Source organism: Gadus chalcogrammus, chromosome 20 (assembly GCF_026213295.1).
Source record: "Gadus chalcogrammus isolate NIFS_2021 chromosome 20, NIFS_Gcha_1.0, whole genome shotgun sequence".
NCBI lineage: Eukaryota > Metazoa > Chordata > Actinopteri > Gadiformes > Gadidae > Gadus > Gadus chalcogrammus.
In genome coordinates this window covers 22,082,594-22,097,049 of record NC_079431.1, presented here as the reverse complement: position 1 = coordinate 22,097,049, position 14,456 = coordinate 22,082,594, and the positions used below count along the sequence as shown (strand labels likewise).

The following is a 14,456-nucleotide window of genomic DNA, read 5'->3' as shown; positions in this document are numbered from 1 at the left end:
TGATGGGCCGAGCCCAGTCGAATGTCTCCCTCCAGCCCCATAAAACCTAGCTGTTAAACTGATGAATCATCATAAGTGGCATTTGATTAGAAGGAAGGAGTTTATTACATACTCGTGTGCTCACTGACCTTTGATCAATGCTGTAGTGATATGTTATTGATCCTGTTATGTATTGAGTGTAGATGCTGCAGATGAAAACATTAATGAGAATGCCGTGCTGCGTGTGCCATGAATTCCAGGCTCGGTGTATCCCACCATCTGGTTAAGATATTCTAACTCTGCTCTGTCGCTCACCATGGCTGGCCTCGCTCGGAGTAAGACTCAGACGAAGTGGGTTTGCGGTGAGTCCAAAGAGAGGAGTGTGTGTGTCTTCGCTGATCCATGATGCCTCCTGGACCCATGGGAGACATGGGGTTTGGCTTGGTTTCTCGGCGGGCTCAGCCTCAGTGGAAACCAGGACCCTTAGTGCACTGGTGTTTCCATTGGGATCTATTAGTGGACCTGGTCTTTGGCTTGAGTAGACCATCTCTCTGCTGCTCTCTCACCGTCCGTCTGTCTGTCTGATGCTCTCTCTCTCTCTCTCTCTCTCTCTCTCTCTCTCTCTCTCTCTCTCTCTCTCTCTCTCTCTCTCTCTCTCTCTCTCTCTCTCTCTCTCTCTCTCTCTCTCTTTCTCTCTCTCTCTCTCTCATATGTAGCTGTCTGTTTTAAGTGGTCCTGAATCAGAGGCTGAGGAGAGGATAGTGTAGGTTTGCTGGCACCTATATAAAATATACTTTAATTTATAAGAGGCTTTGATATTTCATTATTTCATAGTTTGCCATGTCCTGGAACCACTTTAGTAGTTTAAGTGACCTGGCAAAAAGGGTTCCAAATCCAATTCTGTTGTTATCATGCCAGGCGGTGTGGAGGTTCCATGGAGACCACCAAATAATACGACGCCAGGAGAAGGTTCTCTGGGTGTTTCTAGTAATATTGTTGAACTTACTAAAGCCATTTTTATTGACTTTAACACCCATAGACTTAAAGAGACTCAATATGAACGTATTCTGTCTATGGCGTTTTGTCAGACTGTGTTAGTAAGTTGCATATCCAAATCTTCCTACCATTATATAGTATGGTCAAAGGTTCTAGGTTATGTGAGTTAAGGAAGTTTATTTTGCCAATAACCATTTTTCATGGAGGGATTGAGTTCTAGGACGGAATCTAAAAGAGTATAGCAGTAGGCTTTGAAAAATAGGTCGGGACAAAGATGAAAGTAAATTTATTTATTTTGCTTACCCTCCATCTTGGCGATCTGTGGAACAATTTTGTTTGGTGTGTTCTCTAGATCGTTGTAAGTCCAGCGTTCAAGCTTTCTTATAATCTAAATAGTTCGGAAAGAAAGAGAGAATTTAATTCAGATTCCTGGGTACTTAAATTGTTATATAGTTACATTGAAGGGAAATTATGTGAATATAATATGTAGTGCTGCTGGGTTCACAGGCTTTAGGTTCTTTGTAAGTTAACTTTAAATCCAGATATTTTGCCAAGACATTGAGTATGTCAAGCACTTGTGGTACAGTAAGAGATCGGACAAATACAAAAGCACATCGTCTGCGACTCTGCGTATAGTGACACCCTATGGTTAGTAGTAGTACACCAATGGTAGTTCCAACACGCATGCAGCAGCAAAAGTTCTGATTGGTACAGCTATAGAAAGAGAAGACCGCAGCCCCATCTTGTGATCAGCTCTCCAGATCAGTTCTTCTACATACAATGCTATAGAGGACGGTCTCTCCAGAGGATGGTCTCTCGAGACCAGCTCTCAGACATGCAAACGGCATGCTTTTTTATAGTACATTTTGGGGACCTGTGTGGTTCGTGCAGATCCGAAGAGTTTTTTTTTTGGGGGGGGGGGGGGGGGTCGATCGGTGCGCGCGTGCAGGTGTCAATATTCCGTAATCTGACTGATTGAGACCCCTCGAGCCTTCGAAGTAAAGAAAAGTGATACCGGAAATGATTTTGTTAGGGGACCAATCACAGCCCTTGCCGTCGCGTCGACGGAAGGTTAAATATTGGATGCGCATGCGCACGTTAGAGCTTAGATCGGGCCCAGAAAATCAAGCCCGACCCGGCCCGAGCCCGTGCACGTTCTGTCCGAGCCCGGCCCGACACGACACATTAAACTGTAATCATGAGTCCGGGCCCGATTTCAACCCGACATTTATTTTAACACATATGTTACTTTGTACACATTTGTTACTAGGCCTACTCTGCTAAATATATATGTAAGGGATAATGTATAGAACGTCGGTCCTTATCGGGAAAATAAGCCCCGACAGGGCGAACAGTACACCGACGCGCAGCGAAGGCGTCTTGCTTCGCCCTGAAGGGGTTTATTTCTATAATGACCGGCGACGTTCTATAGGCCTACATGATCCCGCTTATTACACGGCTACTTGCCAAAACTAAAAAAATAACTTCACATGTTTTTTTTACAATTTATTCGTTACCAGCATTCGTAGTGTTGATCAGCTGCAGCTGGTTGCACCAGCAGAACGTAAGGTCCCCCTTAGGCTACGTTGAACGTAAATCACCCAAACATTCGACTTTACACTCTACTAAAAAAATAGCAGTTGCACCAAGCAGATAGTTTCAACGTAACACTAAGTTATAACTTATCTTTTACACCTCCCCTCTAGCTGGTGTAAGTTCCATACTAACGATAAAGAACCGTTAAAAGAAAAAAACGTAAAAAGATTTCAACACGCAGGGTAAAGATGGCTATTAGTTTTGAGCAATGGGAAGAGAAGTTTCAACGCGGTTTGCGCCGGGAACAGATTGTCCGTGACCGTATCGATCCATTTCTTTATTATGATGATGTCGAATTATATGCGCGATTTCGGTTTTGCCGGGCGGAATATTATATTTATTTATTTATTATAAAATCCGCCATCAAATAGCTTAACCTCACGCCTATACCGTCCAAGCATATTTTAGAGAATGAATGACTGAAACTGTTTTGTTTGCCCTCTCATTTGGGTGCTAACGCGTCTTCACTCGGATAAGGTGGAAACTTGCCAGTATTTCCTGTTTACATTGTTAGCTGTCAATGATTGGCTTGAAATTACCTAAACGTCATTAAAAGCGACACTGGTACAATTTATGCACTACTAGTAACGTTACAACTTAAGTTATGGTGGTGCAACCAAAATTTAGAACACCTTTAGTTTGACACTAGCTACGTCGAGCGTAGGGTTAAGGCGGACTTTACACCCAAACTTATGATCGGCTTTACATTCTGCTGGTGCAACTGACTGCAGAGCAATAATTATAAATTGTCCGCAAAGACGGTGACGTCGCTTAGCAACGGAAGACGCTGGGGTTAACAAGTCACCGGACTACTACCAAAATGAACGGAGCGTTCCGCGGCATTGAGAAGACCTGTGTAATAAAGGCCTATAATATTTCTGTTTATGGCATAGATTTCTCCTCAGATTAGGCCAATAAACCAATGATAAAAATAAAAACGCTCGTCAAAGGCCCGGCCCGACCCGAGGATAGTGGTGGGAAATATCGGAGAAGGATGCACTTATTGTGCAGCAGGACGCAGGGTGCAAGTGCAGTTGGAAGTGGCAGGGATAAAATTAGAAGTCACGACTGAGGTGAATTCAGTGAAGCATAACTTTCCACTGTCTGATTTTTTCCAAAAAATTTAGAAAAAATTATGTGCTAAGTGCACACTCTGCATTAAAGAAATTAATTATGCCAGCAGGGGTGTACATGCCCTGTATGCACACTGTAAGGCAGACATTCATCGGAGGAAAGTGAAAACAACAATAACTACACAAAGTGTTGCACAGCTTCTCCGAAACCCAATACAGAGGTGTGTGTTTGTGTGTGTGTGAAAATAAATTAACTTAGTTTAAAAAGTCACTTTAACTGAGTAACTAATATAGTTTTTATCTTTCTAGGCATATAGCATATAGCATAGGCCTTCTCATGATAATAGGATATCATGCCGTCACATTTTTCCGACTTCGGGTAGCTCTCTTTTTTTGTCATACATGTGTTTGCATCCCTTTCTTCGAAAGAGAATGGTCTCTCCAGACCAGTTCTTCTACAGAGTATGGTCTCTCCGGACCAGTTCTTCAACAGAGGATGGTCTCTCCAGATCTGTTCCTTCTCCTCCTCAAACTGGAAGACCTATCTTATCAAAAACATTTTAAATTTTTTTTATTTATAGTTATTCCTGTGTTCACTGAACATGAATAATGGGATCTATCTGCTTGATCCGCTTTTCTCTGCTTTTGAATTTTTAGAATTGGTTTGTTTTGCAAAGTATTCCCTAACTAGTTGTTGTTTAAGTATAATGCATAATAAAAAAATATACATTGCAACATTTTATCCATTACTTTTATCGACCTCAACTTTTGGTCCATTTCAGTACTTTGTGCGATATTGTTCAAATTAGATAATCTCTGATTATGCAACTGAAGCTGTTAACACACATCATTGGTCAAGCGGCTCTTAACGGAAATGCTCTGATTATGTCAGCCGTTCTTTGAGCAGGGCTCTGTCAGACAGGTGCTGCTGACTCATGAGGGCTCCCTCCCAGCCAATAGCCGTCTTTGTTGGGACAGAGTATTGACTCTGATTGGCTTGCTTTCAACTTTTCTGTGAAGTGACTTCTCCCCGGCAACCAGACCCGGTAGCCTGGCTGATTTGATAGACCAGCGTTCTCTGGGGGCTGGGAAAAGCTATCGCTCTGTCCGTGCCTAGAAGTGTGTGTGTGTGTGTGTGTGTGTGTGTGTGTGTGTGTGTGTGTGTGTGTGTGTGTGTGTGTGTGTGTGTGTGTGTGTGTGTGTGTGTGTGTGTGTGTGTGTGGGAGGCTGCATGTACGTGGATCTTTTACGATTTTGATAACTAGTACTCTGGATGTTTGCATTTATTAAACACACGTGTTTTTAAATTAGATAACATGCACACATCTGGATTAGGTATGTGTTTGTTTATCAATTTGTAATAAAAATCCTGTGTTTGCTTGTGTGTGCGTGCGCTTGTGTGCACATGCATCTGCATTTCGTCCTGGTTTATAGCAGATGTAATCTATAGTGTTGGCTGCTGCTGAGCATTGCTGATTGTGCTGGTGTGTCTGAGAGTTGCTGACGGAGTGGAGCTCACTGATCCTCTCTAAGCTGCTACTGTATGATCAGACTGGCTTGTTGACTGACTCTTTGACTGACCAGCTGACTTGTTGAATAACTGACTTTATGGCTGCCTGACTGGCTGGCTGGATAGTTAATGGCAGGCTATCTGGCAGGCTGGCGTGTCCTTGGGTTGCTGCCTGTGCCCTCAAATGACCCACACTGTTGGCAGAGCCTCTGAGACCGCGTTCGCTGAGCTCAACCACTGTCTGGTTCAGGGGTGAAAGTTCAGAAGATGGGACAGAGAGAACAACCCAAAGCAGCCTCTCAGCCAGCTCCATCTGAGCGGTAATGCGTTGGCAAAGCGATCTCCGACTCCAAGATGACCTATGAACGACTCTTTCTAAATGAAGAGCCGTAGAATGTGGCCCTGAATTCTCATTGTGTCTGTGTTGATTCATGTCCATTGCAATTTCTTTAATGCTTGCCCTGCAACATAGCTTTGAAGATGGTTTGCGTTGCCCCTAGAGTCCTGCTCACATTGAAAATAAGATATGAAAGACATCTGAACGCAGTTAAGCATAAACATAGCATAGAAATTAAAGCATTGCACTAGAAGTGATTGTAGCAGATTCCGTGGTACTGCCAGTTTCTTGTCAGGAAGGGAGCGCACACATTGGTACCCAGCTAGAGACTTAATTTCCCTGTCGAACCTTCCATGGAAGTGCAATGATCTGACAGGAGAGGATCACCAACCTCTGGGCCCCCGGCCTCCTGGCCCCCAGGGCCCAGCCTCTGGGCCCCCGGCCTCCTGGCCCCCAGGGCCCAGGCTCTGGGCCCCCAGGGCCCAGCCTCTGGGCCCAAGCCTCTTGGCCCCCGACCTCTGGATCCCCTTGAACTCAAAGGGCCCATAGCCTCTGGGCCCTCAGTCTCTTGGCCCTCAGCCTCTGGGCCTCCAGCCTCTGGGCCTTCAGCCTCCATCCTCTGGGCCCTCCAGCCTCTGGGCCCTCCAGCCTCTGGGCCCGCAGCCTCTGAGCCTTCAGCCTCTGTCCCCCCCAGCCCCCCCCTTGAACTTGAAGGGCTTTAAAGTGAGACAAAGAGGGGCCGTGCCCGCGTTGGTGTCCTACATGTGGCGGCCACTGAAGTGGGCGTAGTCGAAACAGGGTTGAATGACGGATGAGGAGGACGCCTCGCATGGCCCCGTGTGGTGGGGTGTGTGTGATCGATGGCGAGAGGGACTGATGACAATCTGGGATGGGTGCTGCTGCCCACTGGTGGTGCTTTGAGAATGGATGCCCCCAGGTTGAACCTCCCATCACCACACACACTGGAGGAGATCTATGATATGGAGGAGATCTCTGATATGCCAGCAACAAACCTTTTAACTCTGCTCTCTTTAGTTTAATACGTGTGTCCTTTAACAGCCGTGTTCTCAGGATGTCCACAGCTATGAACATCTAGACACCATTGTAGCACTAGTAGGGTGTCGACCTTAATGGCTAGGAACTCCTTCTGCACTGCGGGTGAGCGAGGCCTCGTTCCCCGGGTCTGTCGCTCCTGGTGTTCCATCTGGGGAGCCAGTTCAACGGATTCCCTGATATTACGGGTACACACGTCGGACGAGGCTAGAGACTTTATATCACAGACAGACTGACAAGGAGTGTTGCAGAACATTTAAATATTCAGCGGCTTGCTGACAGACTCGGCGTGCTTGCAGGGCTCCAATTGCTCTTCATCTTGTTACAGAGCTCCGACTGCTCCACATCTCGCTACAGAGCTCTGACTGCTCCACATCTCGTTACAGAGCTCCTGCTACTCTACATCTCGTTACAGAGCTACTGCTCTACATCTCGTTACAGAGCTCCTTGTTACAGAGCTCCTACTGCTCTACATCTCGTTACAGAGCTCCTACTGCTCTACATCTCGTTACAGAGCTCCTACTGCTCTACATCTAGTTACAGAGCTCCCTCTGCTCTACATCTCGTTACAGAGCTACTGCTCTACATCTCGTTACAGAGCTCCTGCTACTCTACATCTCGTTACAGAGCTCCTACTGCTCTACATCTTGTTACAGAGCTCCTACTGCTCTACATCTCGTTACAGAGCTACTGCTCTACATCTCGTTACAGAGCTACTGCTCTACATCTCGTTACAGAGCTCCTGCGACTCTACATCTGGTTACAGAGCTACTGCTCTACATCTCGTTACAGAGCTCCTACTACTCTACATCTTGTTAAAGATTACCTTGTTACCGAGCTCCTGCTGCTTTATATGGATTTCTATTTTCCCTGAATACTGTTATCACTTGGCTGAATATGTACGGATTGTAATTTGTTTGTGTTTGTGATTTTTGAGCCATGGTTAGCTAAAGCAGCAAGAAATCTTCCTATTCTTATTCCCCTGGCTCAGGGCAGGATGGTCCAGCAGTGGGGAGGGTGTTGGGCCCCAAGCCCGAAGGTTCTGGGTTTCAACCTCAGTTTGGGGGTTTCCCTTTGGACAATAGTGTCTGATAAAGGGCTGAATCATCTGAAAATGTCTGACTCCTCAGAAAAGGGGCTGAATTATCTGATAATGTCTGAATTGTTTGATGATGTCTGAATCGTCTGATAATGGCTGAATCGTCTGATGATTGCTGAATCATCTGATAGGGGCTGAATCGTCTGATTTATGACTAAATAATAGTCTGATACATGATCAAATAGTTGATGAATGGCTAGCAGTCAGAAAAATTACATAATGATCTGATTAATGGTTAGATCGTGGGATACTAAAGAATCAGATTCATGGCTAAAATGTTTGATAAACGACTCAATAGTCTGATAATTACTAAGCAGATAAATGGCTAAATAATCTGATAAATGACTAACTAGTCTATCCAGGCCCAATGCTGACGGTCCTGCTGTCTTCCTGGTTTGTGGCCCTGGTTTGTGTGCAGGTGTAGACCCTTCCCTGCAGCGGGACCACCGGATCCAGGTCTCTGCGCAGGCCCCCCTCCCTGGAAACAAAAACCCCAAGTCCCGGGCCACCAATGCCAGGGATGAGCGCTTCAGGTCAGGTAGGAACAGCACAACACACCACAACGTTGTCCTGATCTGAGTAGTTTATCAGGGAAAAGCACTACACACCACAACGTTGTCCTGATCTGAGTAGGTTATCAGGGAACAGCAGGAACAGCACTACACACCACATCGTTGTCCTGATCTGAGTAGGTTATCAGGGAACAGCACTACACACCACAACTTGGTCCTAATCTGAGTAGTTTATCAAGGAACAGGACTACACATCACTACGTGGTCCTGATCTGAGTAGTTTATCAGGGAAGAGCACTACACACCACAACGTTGTCCTGATCTGAGTAGTTTATCAGGAAACAGCACTACACATCACAACGTTGTCCTGATTGGAGTAGTTTATCAGGGAACAGCACTACACACCAAAACGTTGTCCTGATCTGAGTAGTTTATCTTGGAACAGCAATACATACCACAACGTTGTCCTGATCTGAGTAGTTTATCATAGAACAGCACTACACACCACAACGTAGTCCTCATCTGAGTAGTTTATAAGGAAACAGAAGGAACAGCACTTCACAGCAAAATGTTGTCCTGATCTGAGTAGTTTATCAGGGAACAGAAGGAACAGCACTACACACCAAAACGTTGTCCTGATCTGAGTAGTTTATCTTGGAACAGCAATACATACCACAACGTTGTCCTGATCTGAGTAGTTTATCATAGAACAGCACTACACACCACAACGTAGTCCTCATCTGAGTAGTTTATAAGGAAACAGAAGGAACAGCACTTCACAGCAAAATGTTGTCCTGATCTGAGTAGTTTATCAGGGAACAGAAGGAACAGCACTACACACCACAACGTTGTCCTGATCTGAGTAGTTTATCAGGGAACAGAAGGAACAGCACTACACACCACAACTTGGTCCTGATCTGAGTAGTTTATAAGGGAACAGCACTACACACCACAACGTGGTCCTGATCTGAGTAGTTTATCAGGGAACAGCACTACACACGCAACGCTGTCCTGATCTGAGTGCTTCGATATAGGATGAGTCTGGCTCTACAACACGATCAGTCCTCGTACAACTATAACTAATAATCATTTCATCACCAGCAATCATTTCAAATTAAACCTTCGATGTGCGGTGAGTGATAACTGAAAGACCGCCTGATCATCAAAAGGGTTTTATGTTTTGACATCGGCTCTACTGTTTCACTGTGATTATTCTGTGTGATAAGCACCAGATGTCTTCTCTAACGTTTCCTTCTTCCTTTCTCTCCTCCTGCTCCTCCTGGTAGACCTGCACACAGAAGCCGTCCAAGCGGCCTTGGCCAAGTACAAAGAGAGGAAGATGCCCATGCCCTCCAAGAGACGCTCGGTGCTAGTTCAGTCCTCCGTCGAGGCATGCACCCCCCCAGGTGAGAGCCCTCCCCTCTGTGGTGGAACAAGACCAACCGAAGGCCCGTTCAATTATATTTATTCTGTCTGGCTTCCAAAACATGTTGATTAAAACACCTTATAGAAAGTGACAGCAAATGTTAAGTGAGTAAAATGACTGTGGGCTGGTTCCATTGTGTCACGTGCTTTCACACGAAGAGTGACCACGCACAAACACACATGCGGACGCAAACGCATGTGCATGCCATGCACATGGCACACACACACACAGATAAAAATGCACACGCAGGCCGTGTGCTCTTCCATGCGTCCCAGCGTGTGGTAGGAGGAAGTCTGGAGCCATTTGTGTCTGTCCAGGATATGGCATTCCAGTAGATCAATGTGTCTGTCTGTCTGTCTGGGGATCTCCCACCGGGTTCCCAGCCTACTCCCCAATGCCCTGTGGGAGGTCTCATCACATTCCTGACCTGTCATATCAAAGACGTCAGCCTTTTGGGCCATTTTCTAGTGGGTGCTGTCATCCTCCTACGCGTGTTTTCCAAGGCGGCCTGAGGGCAAGCATTGTGTCAGAACGATCCCTCGTTGCTATGTGGTGAGCAGGGGCAGAGAGCTAATGCCGGGGTAGACAGCTAACACTGGGAGCTAGCGCTGGGGCAGAGAGCTAGCGCCGGGACAGAGAGCTAGCGCCGGGGTGGAAAGCCTTGTGGGGGCAGAGAGCTAGCACTGGGAGCTAGCGAGCGCGGCAGACAGCTAGGGCCCTAGCAGAGAGCTAGGGCGGGGGCAGAGAGCTAGCACGGGGGCAGAGACATAGCACGGCAGAGACATAGCACGGCAGAGAGGGAGCGCGGGGGCAGAGAGCTAGCACGGCAGAGAGCTAGGGCAGGGCAGAGAGCTAGGGCTGACACGTTGCCCTGATATGGAGGACATGTATGTTGTGGTTGTTTGCTTTGCTTGTTGGTTTCAAGGTTATATCAATTCTTTGCAAGAACTCTTGTATCTAATTTATCTCATATTCAGCAAAACAGCGCAGTTCTGCCTGTGGTTGGTCTGTTATTTGATCCTGTTTCTATATTGTTTCTTCCCTTCTTTTTTCCGATCCAAAGTGGTTGCAATGTGCAAAAGAAGCAGTAAACAAGTGACCACAAACTAATAGTGTATGCTAAGCATGGAGGTGCATTTTGTGTGGAACTGGAGTCTAATCTCCTTTGGATTGCCGTCTCGAGCTTTTGAATAAACGTATTGATTCTGTGTCATGTATCCGATTTAAAAGGCAAATGGAATTAGAATGTACAGGTTCATCACATTCATTCAGGTTCATCACAAACACACACACACACACACACACACACACACACACACACACACACACACACACACACACACACACACACACACACACACACACACACACACACACACACACAAACACACACACACACACACACACACATACACACACACACACACACACACAGACATTCACAGAGGTCAGCTGTCAACACATTGATGCTCTCCCACAACCTTATTTCTAATGAATTTGTCCTTCATAGTCCACCAAAAACCACAACAAGATGGTTTAATTCAGAGTTTAGACGTTTCACCAACCCGTGGCTCATCTATCTAAATGAAGGCTATGGCCCCTTCAGAGAGGCAGAGCAGCCCCCTGGCCATCGGGTCCCTCACATCTGACTCCATGAAAGGGTGTTCACTCTGGTCAGTGTGGTTTAGCAGAATGAACACTGAGAGCTGGTTTATTCAGTGGGATGTGGTTGATGAGTGGTGATGTTCACCTCCAGGGCCGGATTAACCAATGGGTTTTATGGGCACGTGCCCAGGGCCCCGCCCAGCCAGAGGGCCCAAGACTCGTCTGATTTTTATTTTTTATTTTTATTTATTTTTTCGGGCGGGCCCCTTTAAGTTGCGAATGAGTCAATATCAGCGCACGCCGGTTGCCTCGGTTTCAATTAGAAACGTTTACTCTTTATGGAAACTGACAATTTGACCAGTATCCGTGAACAGGCAGAAGTGCTCTGCATGTCATACCCATCTGATTTAGATGTCGACTTGGCCAATTAAATAATCCAGTTCAGAAGCTTCATACAAAACGAACAGGATAAGTCTCCTCAAAAGCTTTTGAAGATGATCTTAAAACAGGGTCTGCAATCAACTTTCCCAAGCGTTTTTATAGCTCTCCGTATTTTTTTGACCCTGCCTGTGACAAATTGTGAAGGGGAACGATCATTTTCACATCTGGCCAGAATTAAAAATGAGCTTAGAACGACACAGACGCAACAGCGCCTCAGCGCGCTGTCACTCATGGCCATCGAGACGGAGCTACTCAGGAGCCTGGAATTCGATGAAGTTATCACTGACATTGCTAATAGGAGAGCCCGTAAGAAGTTTTTCTAACAGGTGTTTCTGGGAGGGAGACATAAACATATATATATTATTTCTCATTTAATGTTACATATTTGTATTCAGACTTACTTCTGTTTACTAACTTCTGAGTGTAATGTATTGCCATTCATTATATAGACATACCCTGGCGGAGAGGAGTACTAGTTTAAGGATCAAGATGAAAGAGAGGACAGAAGTGGGGAAATCAGAAAGACAGACAACCAGACCGTGATAGGGGATCCTGAGTGAAGAAAGGAGACCAAGGGATGATGCCAGTCACATTAAAAAACTCTATGTTCATATGTTCATTCAGCAATTCATAAGTTGATAGGGCTAGGCTAGTATAAACTGAATAAACAAATCGAATAAACAAATAATTAAAGTATTTCATTTTGATGGTAGCATATCATTTAGCTTTGTTAAATGTTTCTTTCTCTTGTTTTAGCATATAATGCTTTGTTGATAATATGCAATAGAAACATTTCTGTTCTGTTGTGACATAGGCTACAATAGGCCTAATCATTAATAATAAAAAACACCTGCCACAGCACTGTTTTTTTTTTCCGGGGGGGGTGGGGGGGGCATCCAACATTTGTGCCCAGGGTCCTGTGACTGCTTAATCCGGGCCTGTTCACCTCTATTCTTTCCTGCAGTGTTTTCTTTCTCACTTCATCCCTTGATTTGGGCTCTCCTCAGATAAGGCATTTACAAAATCAATCATTCTGTGAGGAGCCACAGCCGCCCGGTATCACGCAATTGCGTGCTCCTGCGCGCGAACGTTAATCTATTGAAGCGTGTTCCCGAGCACGATAGTCCGACTTTTTGCGTGTTACACAAAACGAAATGTAAACCAATGCATTCTGAATGGGAGTGTTCTAAGACAATTAACGTGCTCCACAAAACGGTACGAGAGAGAGAGAAAGAGAGAGCGGGAGGGACAGAGAGAGAGAGAGAGAGAGCGAGAGAGAGGCTTCAGAAAGGGTGTGCGCAGATAGTACAGTGCACCCTAGTTATGTTTATGCCAAAACCTATATATATAATTAGGCTGTGGAAATTGCAATAGGCCTAAGTTAAGAACACAACTTCGCACGTTGAGCACACAGCCGTGTGACTCGTTTATTTTGTAAAAAAGAAAACCGGAAAACAAAGCGTGCTGAAGGTAAACAAATCCAGCATGGTCTGTGACGTCATGAGACGCACGTAATCCTTAGGGACCGCGATCCCTGAACCACCAAGAACGTAAATGACATGCAGTAAACAACAACACAATTGAAAGAACAACACATAACGAAATACTGTAGGTGAATTATGTTACGGTCACTACAAGGCTTTAATTATATTATTTAGCGTGTAATGAGACAATCTATAGCCAAATTGTCGAAGATGCCCGAGAATCTCGACAACGAGAGTTGGTTTTTATTGAACGCTCGACAACGAGAGTTGGTTTTTATTGAACGAGACTTCAACACGGAACAGCTGCACGAAACAATGGTCACGTCACTCTCGGTGACGGTGTCGACAATAATGAACACACGAACAATGTTAATAGAACAACACACAACCACATAAAATCCCGAACCCATTAACCCCACTTAATCCTAACAACAAAACAAGTTAACCAAAGCCCCATTTGTCAACTGAGAACCCCAATTCCCAGAATCCCCCGCGGCTCCGGAACACGGCGTAGCTTATATTAATCTTTATTATCTGAATAGGGAAATGCAATATCTTAGGACAGACACACCATTAAACGCGTTTCTAATGACATTTCTAGCGAGAAATGTACATTTTCCTTACATAATCTTCAGTCAGTGAATGTGTATGATCTTTATTAATCTTTATTATCTGAATGGGAAATGCAATATTTTAGGACAGATACACCATTAAACGCGTTTCTAATGACATTTCTAGCGAGAAATGTACATTTTCCTTACATAATCTTCAGTCAGTGAATGTGTATGATCTTTATTAATCTTTATTATCTGAATGGGAAATGCAATATTTTAGGACCGATTCACCGTTAAACGTGTTTCTAATAAAATTTCTAGCGAGAAATATACTTTAATAATATAATAATTATATTATTATAATTATAATAACAGATATTCTGGTTCTCATCTTGACGGAAAGGTATGGTTTTCTTGAACGAGGTTTCTGTAAAAACACACCATCATTTTTTATTTTTTAATAAACTTTCAATTACATTTTAAGTTATCTGCGGGCCGCACTGAGCGACAGGGGCCATTTGCCCATCCCTGTTCTAGAGTCTATTTACCTGTGCTGGCTCATTATTGATACAGACCACTGATGTCTAGAGTCTATTTACCTGTGCTGGCTCATTATTGATACAGACCACTGATGTCTAGAGTCTATTTACCTGTGCTGCTTCATTATTGATACAGACCACTGATGTCTAGAGTCTATTTACCTGTGCTGCTTCATTATTGATACAGACCACTGATGTCTAAAGTCTATTTACCTGTGCTGGGTCATTATTGATACAGATCACTGATGTTTA

The 14,456-nt window shown here is 44.8% G+C and overlaps 1 protein-coding gene across 5 annotated transcripts in view; it reads left to right on the top strand.

The window, feature by feature from the left end:
* The window catches only part of dip2a (disco-interacting protein 2 homolog A), a 204,777-nt gene that overhangs the window by 87,865 nt on the left and 102,456 nt on the right, over nucleotides 1-14,456 (top strand). For all 5 annotated transcript variants that reach the window (XM_056580043.1, XM_056580042.1, XM_056580040.1 and 2 more), the window contains 2 exons: nucleotides 8,062-8,181; nucleotides 9,442-9,561. In XM_056580043.1, the coding sequence (XP_056436018.1) occupies nucleotides 8,062-8,181; nucleotides 9,442-9,561 (240 nt within the window). The remainder of the gene's footprint in view (nucleotides 1-8,061; nucleotides 8,182-9,441; nucleotides 9,562-14,456) is intronic.